The 24,739-nt window shown below is 35.0% G+C and overlaps 1 protein-coding gene across 37 annotated transcripts in view; it reads left to right on the top strand.

Annotated features, from left to right (window-relative positions):
• ARB2A (ARB2 cotranscriptional regulator A) overlaps positions 1-24,739 on the top strand; it is a 513,783-nt gene that overhangs the window by 278,780 nt on the left and 210,264 nt on the right. For 36 of the 37 annotated variants that reach the window (XM_078365170.1, XM_054252603.2, XM_035291203.3 and 33 more), the window contains one exon: positions 20,627-20,746. In XM_078365170.1, coding sequence (XP_078221296.1) covers positions 20,627-20,746 — 120 coding nt within the window. Of the gene's footprint in view, positions 1-20,626; positions 20,747-22,442; positions 23,923-24,739 lie in introns of those variants that run through there. The other variant, XM_054252606.2, reaches the window with a different exon arrangement.

The following is a 24,739-nucleotide window of genomic DNA, read 5'->3' on the forward strand; positions in this document are numbered from 1 at the left end:
CCTAGGGGACTAGTTTCAGGACAGCCCCCGTCTTTGCCCCTCAGATAGCAAAATCCACAGATGCGCAAGTCCCTTATGTAAAATGTCATAGTATTTGCATGTAGCCTATACACATCCTTCCATAGACTTTAAATCATCTCTAGACTACTACCTACTATATTATAAATACTATGTAAATAGTTGTTAATACTGTATTATTTAAGAAGTGACAATGAGAAAATAATGTTTGGACATGTTTGATATAGATGCTACCATTCTTTCTTTTTCTCTAATATTTTTGATCATTGGTTGGTTGAATCCACTAATGCAGAACCCACAGATAAGGAGAGTCAACTGTTTTAAGATCAGTGTGTGCCACAGTATGTGCTGTAGAGGCATTTTCAGTTAACATTATTATGCTTGCATTGTAGATTACACTAAAAGAAAAGAACTAAATTTTATTAGAGTATGATTGTCTGTATTTACTTTGATGGAAATTCCCATGAGCCAAGTGGACCCCAGTTTTGGAATCTAAGAATCCTACCAGTTCTGTCTGCCTCCTATTCTAGGCTATACCCATTTTGTAGCAGTATGGCCCAGTCACAATCACAAAGTATTTGTCATCCGCTCTGTAAGTAAGGGGTCATAATTATTTGTTTGGTCTTTTTTATTTTTTGTTATAATACTTAATTTTACTAACCACTTCTTTAATTGGGTTTAAATTTTATATTCAAATAGATAAAAAGACAAGTTTTTATGTCAGCCCAATATCACAGCCATTTGTTAACATTTTAATACATATGATTTAAAAGGATAGTATAGCATAGAAGTACAAACACTAGAACCACACAGACTGGCTTGCAATCACACTGGTTGTATGATCTTGAGCAAATTAATTAATCTGTATGAATTGCTTCATTCAATGAGAGAAATGAGAGAAAGCATGTAACCAGTTCAAGCGGCTAGTGTCAAAGACAAGAGATGGCAATAAGGGTATTAAGAATAGGAGTTGAAATAAGTTTGTGAATTCTAGAAATATTTCAAAGGGTAAGTTAAATTCGATACACATGGATGATACAGGAAGAGGAAGATGTCGGTGGCTTCCAGATTTTTGGCTTGAAAAAACCAGGTGGGGTGGAGATGCCACTTAACAAGTTGGGAAAGAATAGATACTGTGGTGTTGGGAATTCAATTCAGAGTTTACTTTTGGACATAGTAAGTCCATGAAATATCTGCTAGTGAAATATCTGCTAAATTCAAATATTTTTAATATGGTTCTGAATACTTATCTTTTGTCAGTTATATTTACCACAAATGTTTTCTGCATAACCATTTATAATGTCATTAATGTAGCCATATTGACCAGTAACATAGCCTTGAATCTGTCTTTAAGATTCAATGCTGTCAAAGATCAAGAAATTATTTGAAACTAGTGAGAACAGAGATACAACCTACCTGAATTTCTGGGACACCACTAAGACAGTGTTAAGAGGGAATTTTATAGCACTAAATGCACACATCAAAAAATTAGAAAGATCTTAAATTAACAACCTAACCTAGAGGAACTAGAGAAGCAAGAGAAACCAACCTCAAAGCTAGCAAAAGAAAAGAAATAACCAGAATCAGAGCTGAACTGAAGGAAATTGAGACATGAAAAACCGTACAAATGATCAATGAATCCTAGAGTTGGTTTTGTGAAAAAATTAATTACATAGACTGCTAGCTAGCCTGACAAAGACATTAAGAGAGAAGATCCAAATAAATAACATCAGAAATGACACAGGGGACATTACCACTAACCCCACAAAAATACAAAACACCATCAGAGACTGCTATGAACACGTGTATACACACAAACTAGAAAACCTGGAAGAAATGGATAAATTCCTGGAAATATACAGCCTCCCAAGACTGAAGAAATTGAATGTCTGAACAGACAAACAATGAGTTCCAAAGTTGAATCAGTAGTAAAACGTCTATCAACCAAAAAAGGCCAAGGACCAGATGAATTTATAGCCACATTCTAACAGTTGTAGAAAAAGAACAGCAGTCCCCATTCCTACTAAAACTGTTCCAAAAAATTGATGAGAAGGGTCTCCACCCTAACTCATTCTATGAGGTCAGCATCATCCTGTTACCAAAACCTGGCAGAGACACAGCCAAAAGAAAAATTTAGTCCAATATCCTTAAGGAACATAGATGCAAAAATCTTCAGTAAAACACTATTAAACCAAATCCAGCAGCACATCAAAAAGCTAACCCACCGCAGTCAAGTGGGCAATCATCCCTAGAACATAAGATTGGTTCAACATATGCAAATAAGTGAATGGGATTTATCACATAAAACTAAAGACAAAAACCACATGCTTACCTAATATGTGCAGAAAATGCTTCCAATAAAATTCAACATTCTTAATATTAAAAACTCCTCAGTAGGCATTGAAGAAACATACTTCAAAATAATCAGAGCCATCTATGACAAAGCCACAGCCAACATCATACTGAATGGACAAAAGCTGGAAGCATTCCCCTTGAAAACTGGAACATGACATAGATGCTCTCTCTCACCACTCCTATTCACATAGTTTTGGAAGTCCTGGCCAGAGTTATCGGACAAGAGAAAGAAATAAAAGTCACACAAATAGGAAGAGAAGAATTCATATTATTCCTGTGTGCAGATGACATGGTTCTACACCTAAACTACCCATAGTCTTCCACCCAGAAGCTCCTTGATCTGATAAACAATTTTAGCAAAGTTTCAGGATGTAAAATCAATGTACAGAAACGAGTAACATTTCTATATGCCAAACAGCAGTCAAAATGAGAGCCAAATCAAGAACCCAGTCCTATTCACAATTGCCCCAAAAAAGAATAAAATACCTAAGAATATGACTAACCAGAGAAGTAAAAGGTCTCTGCTATGGGAATTACAAAACACTGTTCAAAGAAATCAAAGATGACACAAACAAATGGAAAACCTTGGCATGCTCATGGATAGGAAGAATCAATATTGTTAAAAATGGCCATACTGCCCAAAGCAATTTACAGATTCAATGCTATTCCTATCAAACAACCAACGACATTCTTCACAGAATTAGAAAAATACGGTTTTAAAAATTCATGTGGAACCAAATAAGGGCCTGAATAGCCAAGGCACTCCTAAGCAAAAAACAAAGGTGGAGGTATCACACTACCACTTCAAACTCTATCTACTACAAGGCTACAGTAACCAAACAGCATGGTATGGATACAAAAACAGATACATAATACCAATGGAACAGAATAGAGAGCGGAGAAATAATGTCACACACCTACAACTGTCTGATCTTCTACAAAGCCTACAAAAACAAGCAATGGGGAAAGGACTATCTATTCAATAAATGGTGCTGGGATAACTAGCTAGCCATATGCAGAAGTTTGAAGCTGGACAGACATCATATATACTGATCAATTCAAGATGAATTAAAGACTTAAATGTAAAACTTAAAACTATAAAAACCCTGCAGGAAAACCTAGGATATACCATCCTGGATATAGGACCTGGCAAAGATTTCAAGACAAAGGCACCAAAAGCAATTGCAACAGAAACAAAAATTGACAGGTGGGGCCTATTCAAACTAAAGAGCTCTGCACAGCAAAAGAAACTATGAAAAAAGTAACAGACAATCTATAGAATAGGAAAAATATTTGCCTACTATGCATTTGATGAAGGTTTAATATCCAAAATCTGTCAGAAACTTAAAAAAATTATAAGTAAAAAACAAACATCCCCATTAAAATGTGGCCAAAATACATGAACAGACATTTTCAAAAGAGGGCATATATGTGGCCAACAAGCATTTGTAAAAATGCACAACATCAGTAATCACTAGAGAAATGAAAGTCAAAACCACACTGAGATACCATCTCACAGCAGCCAGAATGGCCATTATTAAAACATCAAAAAATAACAGATATTGGTGATACTGAGGAGAAAATGGAACACTTATACACTGTTGGTGGGAGTGTGAATTAGTTCAGCCTTTGTGGAAAGTAGTGTGGCAATTTCTCAAAAACTTTAAAACAGAATTACCATTTGACCCAGTAATCCAGTGGGATTTATTTTTATGGTGGAATATATTATATTCCTTTGGATATACTGGATATAGAAATCATTCTACTATAAAGACACATGTATTTGTATGTTCATTGCAGCACTATTCATAGTAGCAAAGACAGAATCAATCTAAATGCTCATCAATGGTAGACTGCAGAAAGAACATGTGGCACATATACACCATGGAATACTACACAGCCATTGAAAAAGAATGAGATCGTATCCTTTGTAGCAAGGATGGAGCTGGAGATCATTATCTTGAGCAAACTAATACAGGAACAGAAAATCAGATACCAGATGTTCTCACTTATAAGTAGGAGCTAAACAGTGATAACACATGGACGCAAGGAGAGGAATAACAGATATGAAAGCCTGCTTGAGGATTGGGGTGGAAGGAGGGAGAGGATTTTTAAAAATACCTATTGAGAACTATACTTATTACCTAGGTGACTAAATAGTCTGTACACCAAATGGCACAACACACAGTTTACCTATATAACAATCCTTTGCATGTGTCTCTAAACCTAAAATAAAAGTTAAAAAAAGATTGAGTGTTGCCAATAATATCTTGACACCTAAAAGGTAGAAACAAATTAGAGTTTCAAGGTATCTCCAGCTTATAGATTATTTTGTCTATTTTCATTATGTTTAAGGTCGAATTTTATGAAATTGCTATTTTTCAAGGTCAAACATTTCTAACACTGGTAACTTATATGGTTCAATTTAGTATTTTGAGACTGAATAATGGTCCTTCAGTTTTAATATGTTTTCAGTGTATACATGTTATACTATTACTTTAATGCATCCATATATACACCTAGTACTTTAATCATCATTAAATACAAATGCACATAATTTGTAAAAGAGAATATATTTAAAATATGCCAAAATGAAGAAAGCATTTTAATCTAAATTATTTAATTGGAGAAAATAAAATTACCTCTCACATTACAATGTACAATATATGTGACATATAACTGTTCTTATAAATGTTTTGTTCTATATCAATGCACAATTTATACTTAATATACAAAAGAGTTAAATAACAGAATCATATAAAAGTTTAAAGCTTAAAGCTAAAAGCATAAAATTTCCTTGTGTGTGTTTTTCTGGATTAGAGGCATATCTGTGTTCCATTTCTTCTGGAAAGATACTCCACTGGCCAATTGCTGAAAATAGGAATTTTCTTTCATCTTATCCTTGTGGATTGGTTGGGTATAAGATGGTAACTTACATTTTTGCATCCTCCATCCAGCAGACTAGAATATCTACCTTTAATTTGGATTTTATTGAGCCATACTTTTCCCATTCCAGAGGTTGAGCTTTTTAGAAGAAAGAATTTCACTTTGTAAATTTCTTTATAAAACAGGTGTAATTTCTCCAGTTGATATCACCAATGTAAATAGCAAATCTGTGGCAATACTAATGGCAGCTGGTAGAGTGTGGAGTGTGTATATGTGTGTGTGTGTGTTTATGTCTCTGTGTACTTATACACATACTTATATACATATTTATATGACGTGGACGTAACTGAAATTTTGACATAGGTATGTACTAAAGTCACAATGGTTAGATTTGATTGTTCATAAAGAAATTTTGTTAATAGATGTGCTTACCAATATAATTACAGAAAGATTTGTATGAAATAAAAAATCATGAATTTTTGACTTTAAAATTGGACATTTAAAAAACCTTTTCATCTACTAAATTTTTAGTTTACTTTTTCTAAAATCAGTTATAAATTTAAAGTGTATATTATAGGAATGCTCACTTTTTATAACTTTGTTGCAACAGGTTAGCTGAAGAAAAATCTGTCACATTTGGCAACAGTTCAAAAAATATGTGAACCTGTCACTATAAGCAGTCTCAGAGGGCGAAATGCATTACAGGAGCTAATTAACCTTAGAAAATAATTACACAAATATGCAAATGTTGTTTAGATAATTCCATGTGCTATCAACTCAGGTAGTCCATCATAAATGCAGACCTTGCAATGGCTAGGTAGTAGAATCTGGCATAGATGATAAGGCTTTGGTTACTGCATCACTGCTGTTTGGCATTTAAGGATTAATGATGGCAAAAGTACATTGGGAAATTCAACCTGTATTCTGAATGTAGCAGAATTCTGGTGTAAATATCCTGTACACTCTGCCACCAGCAAACACTAATTAATGGATTTAGTTCCTTTAAGGTACTTTGTACGTTAGCATATTCTTAAATTATCGAGCTTAAATCAAGTTGCTCAATACAAAATGCACTCTAATGTGAAATTCATGGGGAAACCTGTGGAATAGATTTAGTATGTTTGCATTTCTGTAATTGAAGCATATTAGAAAGCCTTTCCTATTGAAATCTGTTTAGTCTCAAAATACACTGCTGATAATATACACTCTCTGGATTGTAGTTTATAAATATATAATGATGTAGACACAGTGTGGACTGTGGGTTGGAATGACAAATTTGCATTGGAATAGCTTCACCACGTTTATAAAATTGGGATTTTAGTATGTATTATTAGTAATGTAATATTCCAGAAATAGATATACATATATGTTTAAAACTACTCCAAGTTTATTAATTTCTATGTTTAACATTTACAGAAGGCTGCAAATATTTGGCAGAATTTGTAAAATCCTAAAATGATGGGAATCTAGCTTTCTTAAACACTGTAAATAGTGAAAAGCCTTAATTTTGTGAAAGCCTTGGGAAGTGACACATATGAAAGTTGAAAATTTTATAGCTAAGGCTTATCTCCCTTATATTTTGTTATGCAAAGTAATATTTTGAATAGAACTATTTAATTGTATGTCACTAGTCTTTCAAAAATGGAGCTCACATATCATCATTAGCTTTCTTGAAGTGACTCAGCATTACTGTCGTGCTTGCCAGTTATTGTACTATGAATATAGCACTGCCCTTAAGTTGCTCATAGCAATGCTTGTAGTCTCGCACTATGTACTACATGTGCTCTTCTAATTTTTCTGTTCTTCCAGTTTCTTCAGTTAGTAGTAACTTTCAACTGTCACTTACTATTGTTACTTCTTCTTATTCTTAAACCTGTTTGAAACAACCTTTCTCATTTGTTGGTTGGAAATGCTCAGTGGGTTTAGACCATATATTTGGTGTACACAAGTTTTCCAGTAATATGTGAGCTTAACATTGTTACTTGTGGACGTGAAGATGGCAACAAAGACATTGAGGGCTACCAAAGGTGAGAGAGAAGTACGGGCAAGGGTTAAAATACCAACTGTTGGATACCACGCTTACTACCTGGATGACGGGATCATTCATATCTCAAACCTCAGCACTATACAATATACTCATGTATCAAACCTGTATATGCACCCTCTGAATCTCAAATAAAAGTTAAAATTATTTTTTAAAAGATATGAAGTGTAAAAACTCTGCTTAGATGCCATTTCATCCTAAAAAGACATCAGTAATTACTAAGTGGTATTTCTGATTGTACTGTCGTTTATTTGTTTTATTATAAAAAGCATGCAATTTTGTGGAAATTCTGGACAGTTCAGAAAAGTGTGAAGAAACTAAGAATAGAAAACTACTCATAATCTCACCATCAATACACAGCTCAACAGCTTTTAGTGTTTTATTTGATTCTTTTTAAAAGTCTTTTTCAAGCCTTTCTATGTAGTAAAAATTACACTACATATCACATTAGATAAGTTCCATGTAAAAAACTGAAACAGCTACATAATATTTTATTCAACAGATAAACTATTGTTTATATTTTCATTATTGGATACTTATGCTTTATCCAAAGTTTTACTTTTATAAATGAGACACTGATGAATATCTTTGACCATCAATCCTTTGCCACTTTACAGATTATTAGAACCTAGATTCCTGAAATTAAGTTTAAATACTCATTTGTTTTTATTTTTGAAATGTACTTCAAAATATTTTGTCCACAGTATCATTGCCAATAACACTAGCATTGTTAATTATTTTTGAGTGCCTGTAGTGTGCCTTGTATTCATAGTTTGAATTAAAAAGCTAATAATCTATTTTCAACTTGGTTATATTCTAGAAGAAAGGAAAAGCAACTTGATATTAAACAAATAAAATAGAGAAGAACCAATAAAATAGTATAGGATTCAAATTAAGCCACCATAGCTGATGGTAGAGCTGGCAGGTAATCTTGAGCCAACAATATTCGGCAGTTTGGTTTTTGGTTTTTTTTTTTTTTTTGAGACAGAGTCTCACTCTGTTGCCAGGTGTCAGGCTGGAGTGCAGTGGCATGATCTCGGCTCACTGCAACCTCTGCCTCCTGGGTTCAAGCAAAGATCCTGCCTCAGCCTCCTAAGTAGCTGAGACTACAGGCGCATGCCACCATGCCCAGCTAATTTTTGTATTTTAGTAGAGACAGGGTTTCACCGTGTTGGCCAGGATGCTCTTGATCTCTTGACCTTGTGATCCACCCACCTCGACTTCCCAAAGTGCTGGGATTACAGATGTGAGCCACCACGCCTGGCCTCGGCAGTTGTTTTAAACATAGACATGATAATAATACAGGTAAATAGTTAAAAATACTTCACATATATTTCTTAGAAGACATTGTAGTAAATAACCAGTTCCATTTCTGAATGAGATTCTGATCTTCAGTTGACTCTCTGGCTCTTACCCTGGAAGCCTGTTATGGTGGTGTGTTAGGTTGAGTTTCCCAGATAACAGCTTTTAAAATGGAAGTTTGTATGCAGGAAGATTGTTGAGGAGTCCTCTTGGGATCAGCACTTGTAGGGGAGTGAAAAAAATAGAGTTGGACAATGGGCAAACTGCATTGTAGTCACAACAAAGTCCTCGGCTAACCCCATGGTAGTCTCTGGATCTGAGATGACTTTTCAAATATGTTTTGCCTTAGGGAAGAGACCAGGGGTAGGACTGTAACCTTAAGCAAGATTGCTTTTTGACTGAGGGCAGTTTCTAGAGAGTGCCTCAGCTAAGGCCAAACGCTCCCACAGCTAAGGAAATTCAGTTATAAGTGCCTTATAACTGAAGGGATTCTAGGCAGCACACCATAGTATTAACTTTAAGTGGATGATTGCTAGACAGTATTGCCTGTGGGAATTAGAACATGATATACCGCAGTTTTGATCTTCCCTAAGAGTAGTGATTCTTAGAATTGAACATGTCTCTTAGGGGATGGGATTCTGAAAGCCATACCTATGGAGTTATTGCAAAAGGTACTGGCTTCTGTAGGATATAAGGTTTTTAAGCCAGGATAACTCCTAATCTGCTCAAGGTGAGCCTGATTCCCTCACTTCTAACTTAACACCCATGTTCCAAAGATAGTAAATCCTCAGAGGCTCTGAGGATTGCCACAAGGACTGCTCAAGGCTTTCACTAAAAAGTAGTGTTGGGGGACTCCAAGATGGCTGAGAGGAGACAACACTGGAATGCAGGTCCAAGCAAATGAGACGCAGGGGCTAGAAAACTTCATGAGGCATGCTCAAGTTTCAACAGCCAAATGTATCAAGCAGAAGAAAGGATATCAACAGATAGAAGATCGAATCAATGAAATAAAATGAGAAGGCAAGATTAGAGAGGGACTCCAAGATGGCCGAGAGGAGACAACACTGGAATGCAGGTCCAAGCAAATGAGACGCAGGGGCTAGAAAACTTCATGAGGCATGCTCAAGTTTCAACAGTCAAATGTATCAAGCAGAAGAAAGGATATCAACAGATAGAAGATCGAATCAATGAAATAAAATGAGAAGGCAAGATTAGAGAAAAAAGGGTAAAAAGGAATGAACAAAGCCTCCAAGAAATATGGGATTATGTGAAAAACCTAATCTATGCTTGATCGGCATACCTGAATGTGAAGGGAAGAATGAATCCAAGTTGGAAAACACTCTTCAGGATATTATCCAAGAGAACTTCCCCAACCTAACAAGGCAGGCCAACATTCAAATCCAGGGAATACAGAGAACACCACAAATATAGTCCTCAAAAAGAGCAACCCCAAGGCACATAATCATCAGATTCACCAGGCAGGGTTGAAATGAAGGAAAAAATCCTAAGGACAGCCAGAGAGAAAGGTTGAGTCACCTACAAAGGAAAGACCATGAGACTCACAGCAGATCTCTTGGCAGAAACCCTACAAGCTAGAAGGGAGTCAGGGCCAATATTCAACATCCTTAAAGAAAAGAACTTTCAACCCAGAATTTTATATCTGGCCAAACCGAGCTTCATATGTGAAGTAGAAATAAAATCCTTTATGGACAAGCAATTGCTGAGAGATTTCATTGCTACAAGACCTGCCTTACAAGAACTCCTGAAGGAAGTACTAAACATGGAAAGGGACAACCAGTACCAACCACTACAAAAATGTACCAGATGGTAACTAAACATGGAAAGGAACAATTAGTACCAGCCAGTCCAGAAATGTACCAAATGGTAAGGAGCATTGACACAATGAAGAAACTGCATTAACTAATGCGCAAAACAACCAGCTAGCATCAAAATGGCAGTATCAAATTCACACATAACAATATTAACCCTAAATGTAAATGGGCTAAATGCCCCAATCAAAAGACACAGACTAGCAAATGGATTAAAAAAAAAGCAAAACCTATTGATGTGCTGTTTCCAGGAAACCCATCTCACATGCAGGGACACACATGGGCTCAAAATAAAGGGATGGAGGAATATTTACCAAGAAAATGGAGAGCAAAAAACAGCAGGAGTTGCAATCCTAGTCTTTCATAAAATAGGCTTTAAACTAACAAAGATCAAAAGATACAAAGAATTACATTACATAATGGTAAAAGGATCAATGCAACAAGAAGAGCTAATGATCCTAAATATATATGCACCCAATACAGGAGCACCCAGATACATAAAGCAAGTTCTTAATGACTTACAAAGAGACTTAGACTCCCACACAATAATAATGGGAGACTTTAATATTCCACTGTCAATATTAGACTAATGAGGCAGAAAATTAACAAGGATATCCAGGACTTCAACTCAGATCTGGACTAAGGAAACCTAATAGACATCTACAGAACTCACCATCCCAAATCCACAGCATATACATTCTTCTCAGCACCACATCACACCTACTCTAAAATTAACCACATGATTAGAAGTAAACTCCTTCTCAGAAAATACAAAAGAAAAGAAATCATAACAATCTTTCTGACCACAGTGCAAACAAATTAGAGCTCAGGATTAAGAAACTCACTCAGAATTGCACAACTTCATGGAAACTGAAAAACTGGCTCTTGAATGTTGACTGGATAAACAATGAAATGAAGGCAGAAATAAAGATGTGCTTCCAAACCAACAAGCACGAAGACACAACATATCAGAATCCCTAGGACACATTTAAAGCGTGTCTAGAGGAAAATTTATAGCAATTAATGCCCACATGAGAAGCAAGGAAAGATCTAAAATTGACACCCTATCATCAAAATTGAAAGAGTTATAGGAGAAAGATCAAAAAAACTCAACCTAGCAGAAGACAAGAAATAACTAATATCAGAGCAGAACTGAAGGAGATAGAGACACAGAAAACCCTTCAAAAAAACCAGTAAATCCAGGAGCTGGTTTTTTGAAAAGATCAACAAAATGGACCACTAGCCAGATTAATAAAAAAGAAGAGAGAAGAATCAAATAGATGCAATGAAAAACAATAAAGGGGGCATCACCACCAATTCCGCAGAAATACAAACTACCATCAGAGCTTACTGCAAAAAACTCTATGCACATGAACCACTAAACCTGGGAGAAATGGATGAATTCCTGGACACTTGTACCCTCCGAAGCCTAAACCAGGAAGAAGTTGAAACCCTATAGACCAATAACAAGGGCTGAAATTGAGGCAGCAATTAATAGCCTACCAACCAAAAAAAGCCCAGGTCCAGATGGGTTCACAGCGGAATTCTGCCAGACATACAAAGAGGAGCTTGTACCACTCCTGAAACTATTCCAAACAATCCAAAAAGAGGGAATCCTTCCCATATCATTTTATGAGACCAATATCATCCTGATACCAAAACTTGGTAGAGACTCAACAAAAAAAAAACTTCAGGCCAATATCCATGATGAACATAGATGCAAAAATCTTCAATAAACTACAGGCAAACCGATTGCAACAGCATATTACAAAGCTTACCCATCACGATCAAGTAGGCTTCATCCCAGGGATGCAAGGCTGGTTCAGCATACACAGGTCTATAAACATAATCCACCACATAAGCAGAACCAAAGACAAAACCACATGATTATTTCAATAGATGCAGAAAAGGCCTTCGACATAATTCAACAACGCTTTATGCTAAAACCTCTCAATAAACTAGGAATTGATGGAACATATCTCAAAATAATAAAAGCTATTTATGACAAACCCACAGCCAATATCATACTGAATGGGGAAAAACTAGAAACGTTCCCTTTGAAATCTGGCACTAGACAAGGATGCCCTCTCTTACCACTCCTATTCAATACAGTATTGGAAATTCTAGCCAGAGCAATCAGGCAAGAAAAATAAATAAAGGGTATTCAGTTAGGAAAGGAGGAAGTCAAATTGTCTCTATTTGCAGACAACATGTTTGTATATTTAGAAGACCCCATTGTCTCAGCCCAGAATCTCCTGAAACTGATAAGCAACTTCAGCAAAGTCTCAGGATACAAAATCAATTTGCAGAAATCACAAGCATTCCTATACATCAATAACAGACTTAATGAGAACCAAATCAAGAATGAACTGCCATTCACAATTGCTATAAAGAGAATAAAATACCTAGGAATGCAACTAACAAAGGATGTAAAGGACCTCTTCAAGGAAAACTACAAACCACTGCTTAACGAAATAAGAGAGGACAGAAACAGATGGAAAAACATTCCATGCTCATGGTTAGGAAGAATCAATATTGTGAAAATGGCCATACTGCCCAAAGTAACTCATAGATTCAATGCTCTCCCCATCAAGCGACATATGACCCTCTTCACAGAAATGGAAAATACCTTAAACTTCATATGGAACCAAAAAAATGACTGCATAGCCAAGACAGTTCTAAGCAAAAAGAACAAAGTTGGAGGCATTACGCTACCTGACTTCAAACTATACTACAAGGCTACAGTAATCAAAGCAGCATAGTACTTGGACCAAAACAGATATATAGACCAATGAAACAGAACAAAGGTCTCAGAGGCAACACCACGCATCTACAACTATCTGATAATTTTGACAGACCTGACAAAAGCAAGCAATGGGGAAAGGATTCCCTGCTTAATAAATGATGTTGGGAAAATTGGCTAGAACTGGACCCCTTCCTGACACCTTATGCTAAAATTAACTCCAGATGGATTAAAGACTTAAACATAAGCCCTAACACCATAAAAACCCTAGAAGAAAACCTAGGCAAAACCATTTAGGACATAGGCATAGGCAAGGACTTCATGACTCAAACACCAAAAGCATTGGCAACAAAAGCCAAAATAGAGAAATGGGACCTAATTAAACTCCAGAGCTTCTGTACAAAAAAAGAAACAATCATTAGAGTGAACTGGCAACCAAAAGAATGCGAAAATATTTTTGCAATCTACCCATATAACAAAGGGCTAATATCCAGAATCTACAATGAACTAAACAGATTTAGAAGAAAAAAGGAATTCAAAAGTGGGTGAAGGATATGAACAGACACTTTCTAAAAGAAGACGTTTATGAGGCCAACAAACATGAAAAAATGCTCATCATCACTGGTCATTAGAGAAATGCAAATCAAAACCACATTGAGATACCATCTTACACCAGTTAGAATGGCAATCGTTAAAAAATCTAGAGACAACAGATGCTGGAGAGGATGTGGACAAATAGGAACACTTTTACACTGTTGATGGGAGTGTAAATTAGTTTAACCATTGTGGAAGACAGTGTGGCAATTTCTCAAGGACCTAGAAATAGAAATTCCATTTGACCCAGCAATCCCATTACTGAGTACATAGCCAAACGATTATAAAGCATTCTATTATAAAGACATATGCACACATATGTTCATTGCAGCACTGTTTACAATAGCAGAGAACTGGAACCAATCCAAATGCCCATCGATGATAGACTGGACAAGGAAAATATGGCACATATACACCATGGAATACTACACAGCCATAAAAAATGATGAGTTTGTGTCCTTTATAGGGACATGGATGAATCTGGAAACCATCATTCTCAGCAAACTGACACAAGCACAGACAATCAAACACCGCATGTTCTTACAGGCAGGTGTTGAACAATAAAAACACTTGGACATAGGGAGGGGAGTGTCACACACTGGGGTCCATTGTGGGGGAATAGGGGAGGCACAGCGGGGGGATGGGGAGGTTGGGGAGGGTTAACATGGGGAGAAAAGCCAGATATAGGTGATGGGGGGATGGAGGCAGCAAACCACATTGCCATGCATGTACCTGTGCAATAATCCTGCATGTTCTGCACATGTACCCCAGATCCTAAAGTGCAATAAAATGTATATTTTTTTAAAAAGTAGTGTGTGGTCCTGCTCTGCTAGCAATATTGATTCCTTTTCTGTATCTTTTTTAGTCAATGAATATTAAGTGTGGCCTAGAATAGTCTTATGAGTTTGATGGTTTAGTTGAGCCTATAAAAGACCCCCTAGTGGATTTTGTAGACATTTTTCAGTTGGGTGTCACTTTTTAGAAAGTTTGGTTTAAAAGTCTAAAGCTCAAAACTATAATTTGATGACCTTAGTCAAGCTGAAGATACTTAAGTACTTGAGGCACATGGAAACTTGAGGTCTCTCTTTCCTACTGCTGAGAGACCATTAACAGATGTTATCTCCCTAGACTGTGGAGGAAAAGACTCAGCTGTAGTGTTATTCTCTGTAAGAAGTAGAAACAACTGCTGGTTCTTAGATCTCCTTTAGTCATAGATGGGCCTGGCTGGCACTTTCTCTGAAATCTTTTGACTCACAAAATTTTGCTTATTTTTCTTTCATGATGATTCATTCTAACCCTTTCTCTCCATTCACTCTGCTACCACCCTGAGGAGTATTATAGTGTTTATCATTTCATATATATATAGAAGTACTGAACTACTCCTTGCTTTTAGGCTTTGTGCAATCTGGGCTGCATTGCCTGTGTGATCCTAGACTGCGTTGCATGATAGAGTTTTGTCTAGGGTTTTCAGACTATTAATGTGTATTCCAGATTTGCCTGGAGCATAAGGTCCCTGGAAATAGATAGTGAGAGAGAAAGCTAGAAAGGTAGATTTACAGAAGATGTTGGCTAATGAGTTCTAGTTACTTTGTAGGCAAAATCATTTTGGTAAATGATTTTTTTTTTTTTTGCAGTAGAGTGGCTTGATCAGAGCAGGGCTTCAAAAAGATTGATCTGGCAACAGTAAAGGGAAAGACAAGAACAAGGTTCCCCAACCCCCAAGTTATGATTGATACCAGTCCACGGCCTGTTAGGAAATGGCTGCACAGGAGGTGAGCAGCAGGCAAGCAAGCCAAAGCTTCATCTGTATTTACAGCTGTTCCCCATTGCTTGCATTACCACCCGCGCTCCACCACCTGTCAGATCAGCTGCAGTACTAGATTCTCATAGGAGCATGAACCCTATTGTGAACTGTCCATATGAGGGATCTAGGTTGTGCACTCCTTGTAAGAATCTAATGCCTGATGATCTGTCTTCCATCACCCCCAGATTACTGTCTCCCATCACTTACCCCCAGATAGGACAACCTAGTTTCAGGAAAACAAGCTCAGAGTTCCCACTGATTGTACATTACAGTTATTTGTATAATTGTTTTATTATATATTACAATAGAAATAAAGTGCCCAATAACGTTAATGTGCCTGAATCATCCCGAAACCATCTCTCCCACTCTGTCTGTGAAAAACTGTCTTCCACAAAACTGGTCCCTGATGCCAAAATGGTTGGTGACCACTGGACTGGAAAAAAATGAGACTAAAGTCTAATGTAAGAAAACCTAAATAGTGGTGAGAATGGAAAGAATGAGACAAATAGGATCCCAACAGTATAAAAAGAGAATTGGTAACGGTGAGGAGACAGCAGGGAGAAACTCACTGAGGTCTGACAGTATGAATTTGTAATGGACCCATTAGCCTTGGTGTCAGGACAATCCAACAGGAGCAAAAGAAGTAATACTACTCACACACTACTGCTTCTGAAGTCTTTATGTATTAATACCTCTAACTTATTAAAGGCTAGGTTCATGGGATACTTATCATTCTTCCACCTCCACTTCCAGCACAGAGCTTAATGGGGACAGAGTAATCTATGCATATCTAATATATATATACATACATATAAATATATATATACACATATAAATATATATACACATATAAATATATATATACACACACATATATGTAATCCTGTCCATATATGGAATATTTAGGACCATCACAGGTATCTGAAATGGTTCGTTATGCCATTTTATGCTATCAGTAGGTGGAAACTCTGCTAACTCTGCTAACTTTCCACTCTGGAAACTGCTAACTTTCTGCCTATTGACAGTTATCCTATCAATAGGTGGAAACTCTGCTAACTCTCCTTTTATTTTGTTTTCATATTTTGTTCATTGTGAGCTATAACTAGGGCCACCACGTGTCCAGGATTTTTCTGTATAGTCCCAATTTAGACCTATTTTCTCACTACAATTACTGATACTATCTCTCTTCACTCTCAAAAGTTTGAACAACAAATTGTATGGTCACTCCAGATATGTCTACAGAAAAGTGCTAAATATGTATGGTTGGTTTTAAGAATAACTATAAAGAAAACACTGATATCATCCCAGACAAGAAATGAAAACACTGGCAGCCACTAAAAGTTAGTTTCTTAGTCACAACTTCATTCCCTTCCTTAAAGTTCACCACTAACCTCGTTTTTATGATAACCATTTTCTTACCCTTTAAACTAATAAAAGCTAAATTATGAAAGCCTAAAATCCCTACAAGGTTTTCCTCCCAGCTGTTTTATTCAATCTTCAGTGTGGGCAATTTCATATTTATGTTACTAAGAAATGTCTTTGAAAGTATGTTTGTATTTTAATATATGACTACAAGGTTGTAGGTAATCAACCTGAACATAAATGTGTTTTTGTTATTCATTTATTACACTAAGATTTAATAAACAAGAAGACACAGCTCTTGGCCTCGAGAATTTGACAATCTAACTTGTAATTACAGTACAGCTCCTTCAGTGCTATAATAGGAAGCATTCACAAGTTGGTGTTAGAAGATATTACCTAGTCCTTGGGAAAAATAGGGCAGACTTTCCAGAAGAAGTGATATCTCATTTCCACACTGAAGACAAGTAGGGAGTATGCAGTAGAAGGTGGTATGGGAAGGGAGGACAGAGCACAGAGATCACTTTCTGGACAAATGCAATACTCCACAGTTAAGCAAAATATGGCACCATTACTTTACTTCACGTTGCTCCCTACAACTGAAACACAGTGAATGTTCTCTGTGTCTTCTCGGGGCAAAGGGATGTCTTCAGGATCAAGGTATTTTGTAGGGCAATGGTTGAAAGATAAAATTCAATAGACAGTGCTAGATCATAAAGGGCCTTGAATGTCATACTAAGGAGTTTGAGGGCCAGGCACAGTGGCTCATGCCTGTAATCCCAGGACTTTGGGAGGCCAAAGTGAGTGAATCACCTAAGGTCTGGAGTTTGAGACCAGCCTGGCCAACATGGTGAAACCCATCTCTACTGAAAATACAAAAATTATCTTAGCATGGTGGCACGCCACATGGCTGTAATCCCAGCTACTTGGGAGGCTGAGGCAAGACAATCACTTGAACCTGGGAGGCAGTGACTTTGCAGTGAGCTGAAGTGGTGCCACCACACTCCAACCCAGGCAACAGAGCATGACTCTGTCTCAAAAAAAAAAAAAGAGGTTGAACTTAATTCTGAGGGCAATGTGAAAACTGGAGGATTCTAAGCAGGGAGTGAATAACTTGGCAACATGATCATATTTGCATTCTTGACAGGTTGTTCTCACTACAGAATTAGAGCATGTAAATGGTCAATCCTACAGGGATGGAAGCTAGGCTAGAGATTGTTGTGGTCATCCACTTGTGAAATGATGGCAGCTTGTGGTAACCCAGATGAAATGAGAGAGAAGTAGATGGACTTGAGAGACAGTTGGTGGCAGGATCAATAAGATCTTAAGGATTGATTATATGAGAAAATTGGGGAGAGAGAAATGAAAGATGATTCTCAGATTTCAGCTGGATGTGGGGAGCTTAGTTAATACAGATTTGTAGAGGAAGTTTTAGTACAGCGTTGGATTGGTTGAATTTGACGTGTCTATGGTACATACAGAAGGAAATGACCATTAAGTAGTTGGCTTTGTGGCTCTGGAGAGAAATGTAGGACAGAGAAAGACATAGGGAAAACTAACTTCTAGATGGCAAATGAAGCCATGCATGTAGGGACCTTAATAATTTATTACAAAATTTCTATAAAGGAAAATATGATTGTGTACATTGTCTAACATCCGTGACCTTCTTAGGAAGTGAGTCGTTTAGTGTTAAAGCTTCTAAGAAATGTTTGTACAAAACATTTTCATGATGTTTCAGTTCTTCACAGTTAGCTTTTGATCAGTATTATTTCATTTTTTAGTTTGTTTTTGTTTTTCACATTATTCAGGTTTTAGCTTTAACCACAATATGTCAGCCATAGAAATAAACACAGCAAAATGAAGTTATTATATAACTTTTGCAACTTCAGCAACATATATACATTTATTTGGATTTAGCAACTTAGGAAAAATAGAAAAGGCCCTAGGTTTATATATTTAGGTTTTTTTCCCAATTCCAAAAGTACAATATGTATAGAAAATGCTTTTTGAAAAAAAAGTATATATTTTTTAATAATTTCAATGGAAATTATTTATTCATTTTTCCTTGTTTTTAGCTTACAGAGATACTTAAAATATTATAAATAAAATAACTTAGATATATACATTATTAAGTATTTTCACATCTAAATATGAGAATGCAAATAAATTTTTTAGTATTACATTGTTTTATAAAAAGACCAGTAAAACTTTCTGCTATATAATTCTAATGTACTTACTAATTTTTGAGGGGCCTTCAAAAAGTTCATGGAAAATGCATATTATGAAAAATCTATGTATGTATTTTATTTTTATTGCACCAAGATAAACTCTTAACTTGCTGTAACATGCTGAACAGGATCTCATTCAAGGCACTAAGAAGTATAGGACATCAGTTTAAAAAGAGCACCTGTCAGAGCAATATGAATTCTGCTAACACTGAAGCAAGAACAAGCATCAAATTTATAGTGAAGCTTGGGTGTAAAAATGGTAAAATCATTGATGTTTTGCAAAAAGTTTATGAGGACATTGTCCCAAAGAAATCAGTAGTTTAAAAATGGCTAACTCATTTGAATAAGGGACAGGACGATGTTAAAGGTGAAGCTCATGGCAACTGACCATCTGCATGAATTTGAGAGAAAAAAATTAATCTTGTTTGTACCCTAATTGATGAGATCAATTATTAACAACAGAAACAGTAGCTGACATATAGATATCTCAGTTGGTTCCACTTAATGCAGTTTTGACTGAAAAATTCAAGATGAAAAATCTTTGCACTCAATGTGTACCACAACTGTTGAACCCAGATCAACTGTAGACAAGAGCAGATATTTCAATGGGCATTTTTAACCATTTAGATCAAAATCCTGAAACATCTCTTCAAAGAATTATAACAGGAGATGAAACATGGCTTTACTAGTACAATCCTGAAGACAAAGCACAATCAAAGCAATGGCTACCAAGAGGTGGAAGTGGTCCAGGCAAAACAAAATATGACCTGTCAAGAGCAAAGGTTCTGGCAACAGTTTGGGGAGATGCCCAATGCAGTTTGCTTATTGAATTCCGAGAAAGCCAAAGAATGATAGCATCTGTTTATTATGAGAGTGTTTTGAGAAATTTAGCCAAAGCTTTGGGAGAAATATGCCTGGGAAAGCTTCATCAGAGAGTTCTCAACAACAGGGATATCCTGTTCATTCCTCTCATCAAACAAGGGTAATTTTGCAGGAGTTTCTCTGGGAGATCATTAGGCATCCACCTTCTAGTCCTGATTTGGCTCCTTCTGACTTTTAGTTTTCTAATCCTAAAAAATCTTTAAGGGCACCACTTTTCTTGAGTTAGAAATGTAAAAAATAACTGCATTGACATGTTTAAATTTGCCAGGACCATGAGTTCTTTAGGGTAGACTAAAAGGCTGGTATCATCACTTTAAAAAGTTTCTTGACCTTGAAATGTTCAGAAATAAAGTTTCTTTTTTTATTTTTATTTTTTAATTCTTGTTTTTTACATACTTTTTGAAGTCCTCTCATATTCTCTAATTTGAATTTTCAATGTAGTTCTTTTGTATTATTTTCATTTTGAATGAGCTATAACCATTGTATTTCTTATGCTGTGTATGTAGCATATATTTTAATTGTTTTTTGCTATGATAGTAATTAGATACACTATGTAATATGTGATATTTGTTTCCCATATAGGAAAATGGTTCTCCTGAAGAACATGCAATCTATGTTTGGGATCATTTCATAGCTCAGTCTGCTGCTGAGAATGTATTTTTTGTTGCTCATAGCTATGGGGGACTTGCTTTTGTTGAACTGGTAAGTGCATATTTTATTCTTTTTAGTTCTATTCTGCTTGTAGGTTTATCCGCTCTCCTTTCTTTCTTTTGGTATCATTACTCTTTAAGTTATGTTATAAAGGATAAAAATAACATACTTTGATTAAATACTTTTATGATGCTTGAAAAGAATTTATTAATTTACTAATTCATTTTATGGTGACAGAGCTTTTTAGTGTTAACCAGAAAGCTTTTTGCCTTTTCCTTATTTACATGCTAGTTTTTAATTTCTACCTTATAGTGCCAATTATCATACATTTCATGACATTTATTATGCTTCCTGCTTTATGTATGACCATTGAGGCTTATGTACACACCACTGAGGGTATGTTATCTCTAAAGTATTTAAAATTTCAAGAGACTTTTTGAATACTTGAGAATATTTTGATAGTTTTTAACTGACTTGTACTTGATACTTGATCAGAATTTTATATAATTAATATTAAAACTACCAGAAAGCTTCCATTAATCTGCTTCTAACTAGAATGCATTGTTTGGTCATAGAAATCTTCATATTTCAACATAATTTGATTCTTGGAGTTAAGATTATGTGTACATGATGGGAAAAAATCATCAAAATTTCTGAATTCCATCTGTTTTAGATGTAATATTACAATGTCACAATCATGGGCCAGCACGGTTAATGTGATATAATCAATTCTAATAATGGATTAAAGAAGAATTCATGCCTCCCTGTCCATAATATCTTACATTACAGGAAGTTACCAATCCTATCATAAAATGATTAATTTGATAAAATTAAAGTTGATAATTTTAAATCCAAATAGATCTAAGTGGACATTAAACCAGAGACACTTTGGCCTGTTTCTTTCTGACATGGAAATTAAATATATTTCTATGACCTTTTCAGCCTCCCTGTGCTTATCCTCTTGATTTAGTTATTAAATTGGTAGTGACATCTGAGAATATTTTAGCTGACCTAACTCCACAAGTGCTTCTACTGTCTTAAGATCAATAAATTGTTAAGTTAAATCATTTATTTCCTATATTTATTTCAGTTTTTAGGGATTATTTTCAACTAATTTTAACTGTACTGAATTAATTTATTTATTTTGATATATCTTAAGATAGCTCTTTAACATACTAGTATGATGTACTTTTTAAAATATGAATATTGTTTTTCAAATAATTCCTTTCAATCCCTACAGATATAGATATATAGCTATATATATAAATATATATAGTTATATATCTCCATAGATATAGATTATATATAGCTTATTTTTTCTTTGTAAGCTGTTAAATTACTTAAAGCATGAAATTTCTTGACTTGTAGAGTGACTTAAAATATGTCTGAAAGTCTGCAAGGCTAATCAAATTTCAGAGTTCTGTATAACATAAATTCCCATTTTTAAACTTTAAGACAGTTTATGAAAACCTTTACACACCAAACTTGAAATTTATATGCCTTTTGGACAGGTTTTAAAATGAACTGAAGATGCTAGAGTTAACAGATGACCAGTGTGTCAGTCCTATTTTGCCTGTCCTGCTTGTCACACACTGGTGGATATTTCTCCACTTTTGTTCCACTTTAATATAAAGCACACAGATGTTTCAGAACAAGACTTGACTTCTGACCTTGAGGCTATTAGGGTCAGGGTCCTCAGGGCCTGTGAAATTATCACAAGCTGAGCTAAAGTTTTTCTCCATCACAGGAAGTAACCAGTAAGTAAGAAGTTAAAAAGGAGCTTTGTCAGAGAGACAAGATGGTCTCAGTAAGGGTCAGCTTCTGTAGTCTGCTATCTCTGCAGGAGGCACATGCATGGGAGGAGGAATATAATATAACCACTGGCACATCACATATCTGTCAGGCAACGCCAGGGCTGAGAAGTCTATTTAATGTAATATACGTTGTTTGGGGTTTAAAGTATTAATGACAATTATCTCATCGTCTTTTTTTTTTCTTTTTGCTACGTTTAATGAAATAACTTTGATTGGGGTTATGTAATGGAAGCATACAAATAGTGTCAAATGAATAAAGAGTGGCTCCTGACCTAATACTATGGATTCCTTTAAGCAAATAACATTGTACACTGATGAATTTTACATTATTTTTTGACAAATTTGATTAATATGTTTAGGTCTAGTATGTTTTTGTTTGAAAGGCTTTCTAAAATGCAGTATTGTTAAAGAAATAATAAACATTGAAATGTTTTTTAATCTTTTGCTTTTGCCTAAAACTGAAAAAAAAAAAGTTACTCAATTTTAGGCAAAAGCAAAAGATTTAAAAACTCGTGGTTTTAAAATGTTGACAAATACGCATTCTTTCAGGACTTTTCAACATAACTGTACTGTATGAAATGTTTTACTTTTGTTCAAAATTTTAATATTAACTTTACAAGCAAGTAAATTATAAGGATTAATATGTAAATCTTAAATTATGATTTGTTTTTTTTGTCCCAGTAGTGCTTTATACATGTCAGACAGTAAATCTTTTGGATTTCAGTCATTTAAATTGTCATAAAATTTTGCTTTTTATTAAAGGTCACACACACACACACACACACACACACACACACATTTCTTACGGAACAGTCTTAGTTTGTAGCATCATCATCATGTTTGAATACATGGAAATTGTTTTTCTACCATTGTCATGCAAGTTCACATTCTTTATGTCATGAGTTTCAAGAACCATTTTATTTAATATAAATAAATGTATTTACATTAATGTAGTTTTAAATGTAAACTGAAGCAAGTACAGTTTTACCAGTAAATGCAATTACTTACGGCTTTAATATTTTGCTGTTGTTGTTTTTGAAAAGTGAGAATATAATTTACTAATATATTGTATCTTAAAGTGTTGAATGTATCCTGAAGAATATCTTATAATCAGAGATTTATTTTCAAAATCAATGTTATTTTATGGTAGTAAATTTTACAACCTGATTAAATCTAACATCATTAAAAAAAGTATATATTTTACTATAATAAGTAACATGATATTAAAAATATGCTATTAACTGCTCTTACTCTCACCATATGGTAACAACTTAAATTTTCAATTATCTAAACTTTCTGTGTTCCTAGTAAAAATAAATTTTGATAAGACAGCTCTTGATTGTAGGATTTAGTCATTAAAGACAAAAGGAAAGAACTATTTCATCTCATGAATTGATAATAAACTTTTAAAAGTAATATATCTGCCTCTGTTATCTTTTCTGTATACTTAAAATAATGCCAATATGCAAAGTTACATTATTAAACCATCATTTACAAAGCCTGAAATTTCTTAAAAATTTTACTTTGCACATAGTAGAATTAGTAACCATAATTAGAATATATTTACCAAATTCATCTGGAAAGAAATCTACAAATAATGCAGCTTACTTTTGCCTTGTATCAGTTGTAAAAAATTCAGGGTCAGTTTTTGAAAATTAACTGTGATTTTAAAACAATGCAGTTTTTGACCTTCTTCATCTTTTTCTCCAGCCACTATGATAAAGTGATTTCATCGCTTTTATTTTTGGCCATTTCAGTGTTTTGTTCTTATCTTTCTAGGTGATCTGTTTGGCAGAATCAAGTAACCTTAACTTTTTTATTTAATTTGGAAATTAGCAGGCTTTCTTTGTCAGTACCCAGTTAATGATCTCAGTACACTTTACCTTTGCAGTGCTCAATATATCAATTTGAATCAAAATTTACTTGCTTAGCCAAAACAAGAATGTTCATATATTTTTATAAACATTTTAAGTGATTTTCATAAATATATTTTATTAGTTTATTGAATCATCTCAACTGATACAAAATTTGTATTTTTCTTTTCTTTTCATGTTATTAGTAGTATATTCACAACCATCATTAAAAAATCACTTAGAAATGTGTGAAAACAGCCCCTTTTGAAAGTGTATCGCTACCCACTTTTGATTTTGGTTTCTCCATGCTTGTCAGCACTTGATTGGCACCTCACTTGCATGTGAATTAAGGAATGAAGGGAACTCTATTTTCCTGC

The sequence above is a fragment of the Callithrix jacchus genome, chromosome 2 (genome assembly GCF_049354715.1).
Source record: "Callithrix jacchus isolate 240 chromosome 2, calJac240_pri, whole genome shotgun sequence".
In the NCBI taxonomy this organism is placed as follows: Eukaryota; Metazoa; Chordata; class Mammalia; order Primates; family Cebidae; genus Callithrix; species Callithrix jacchus.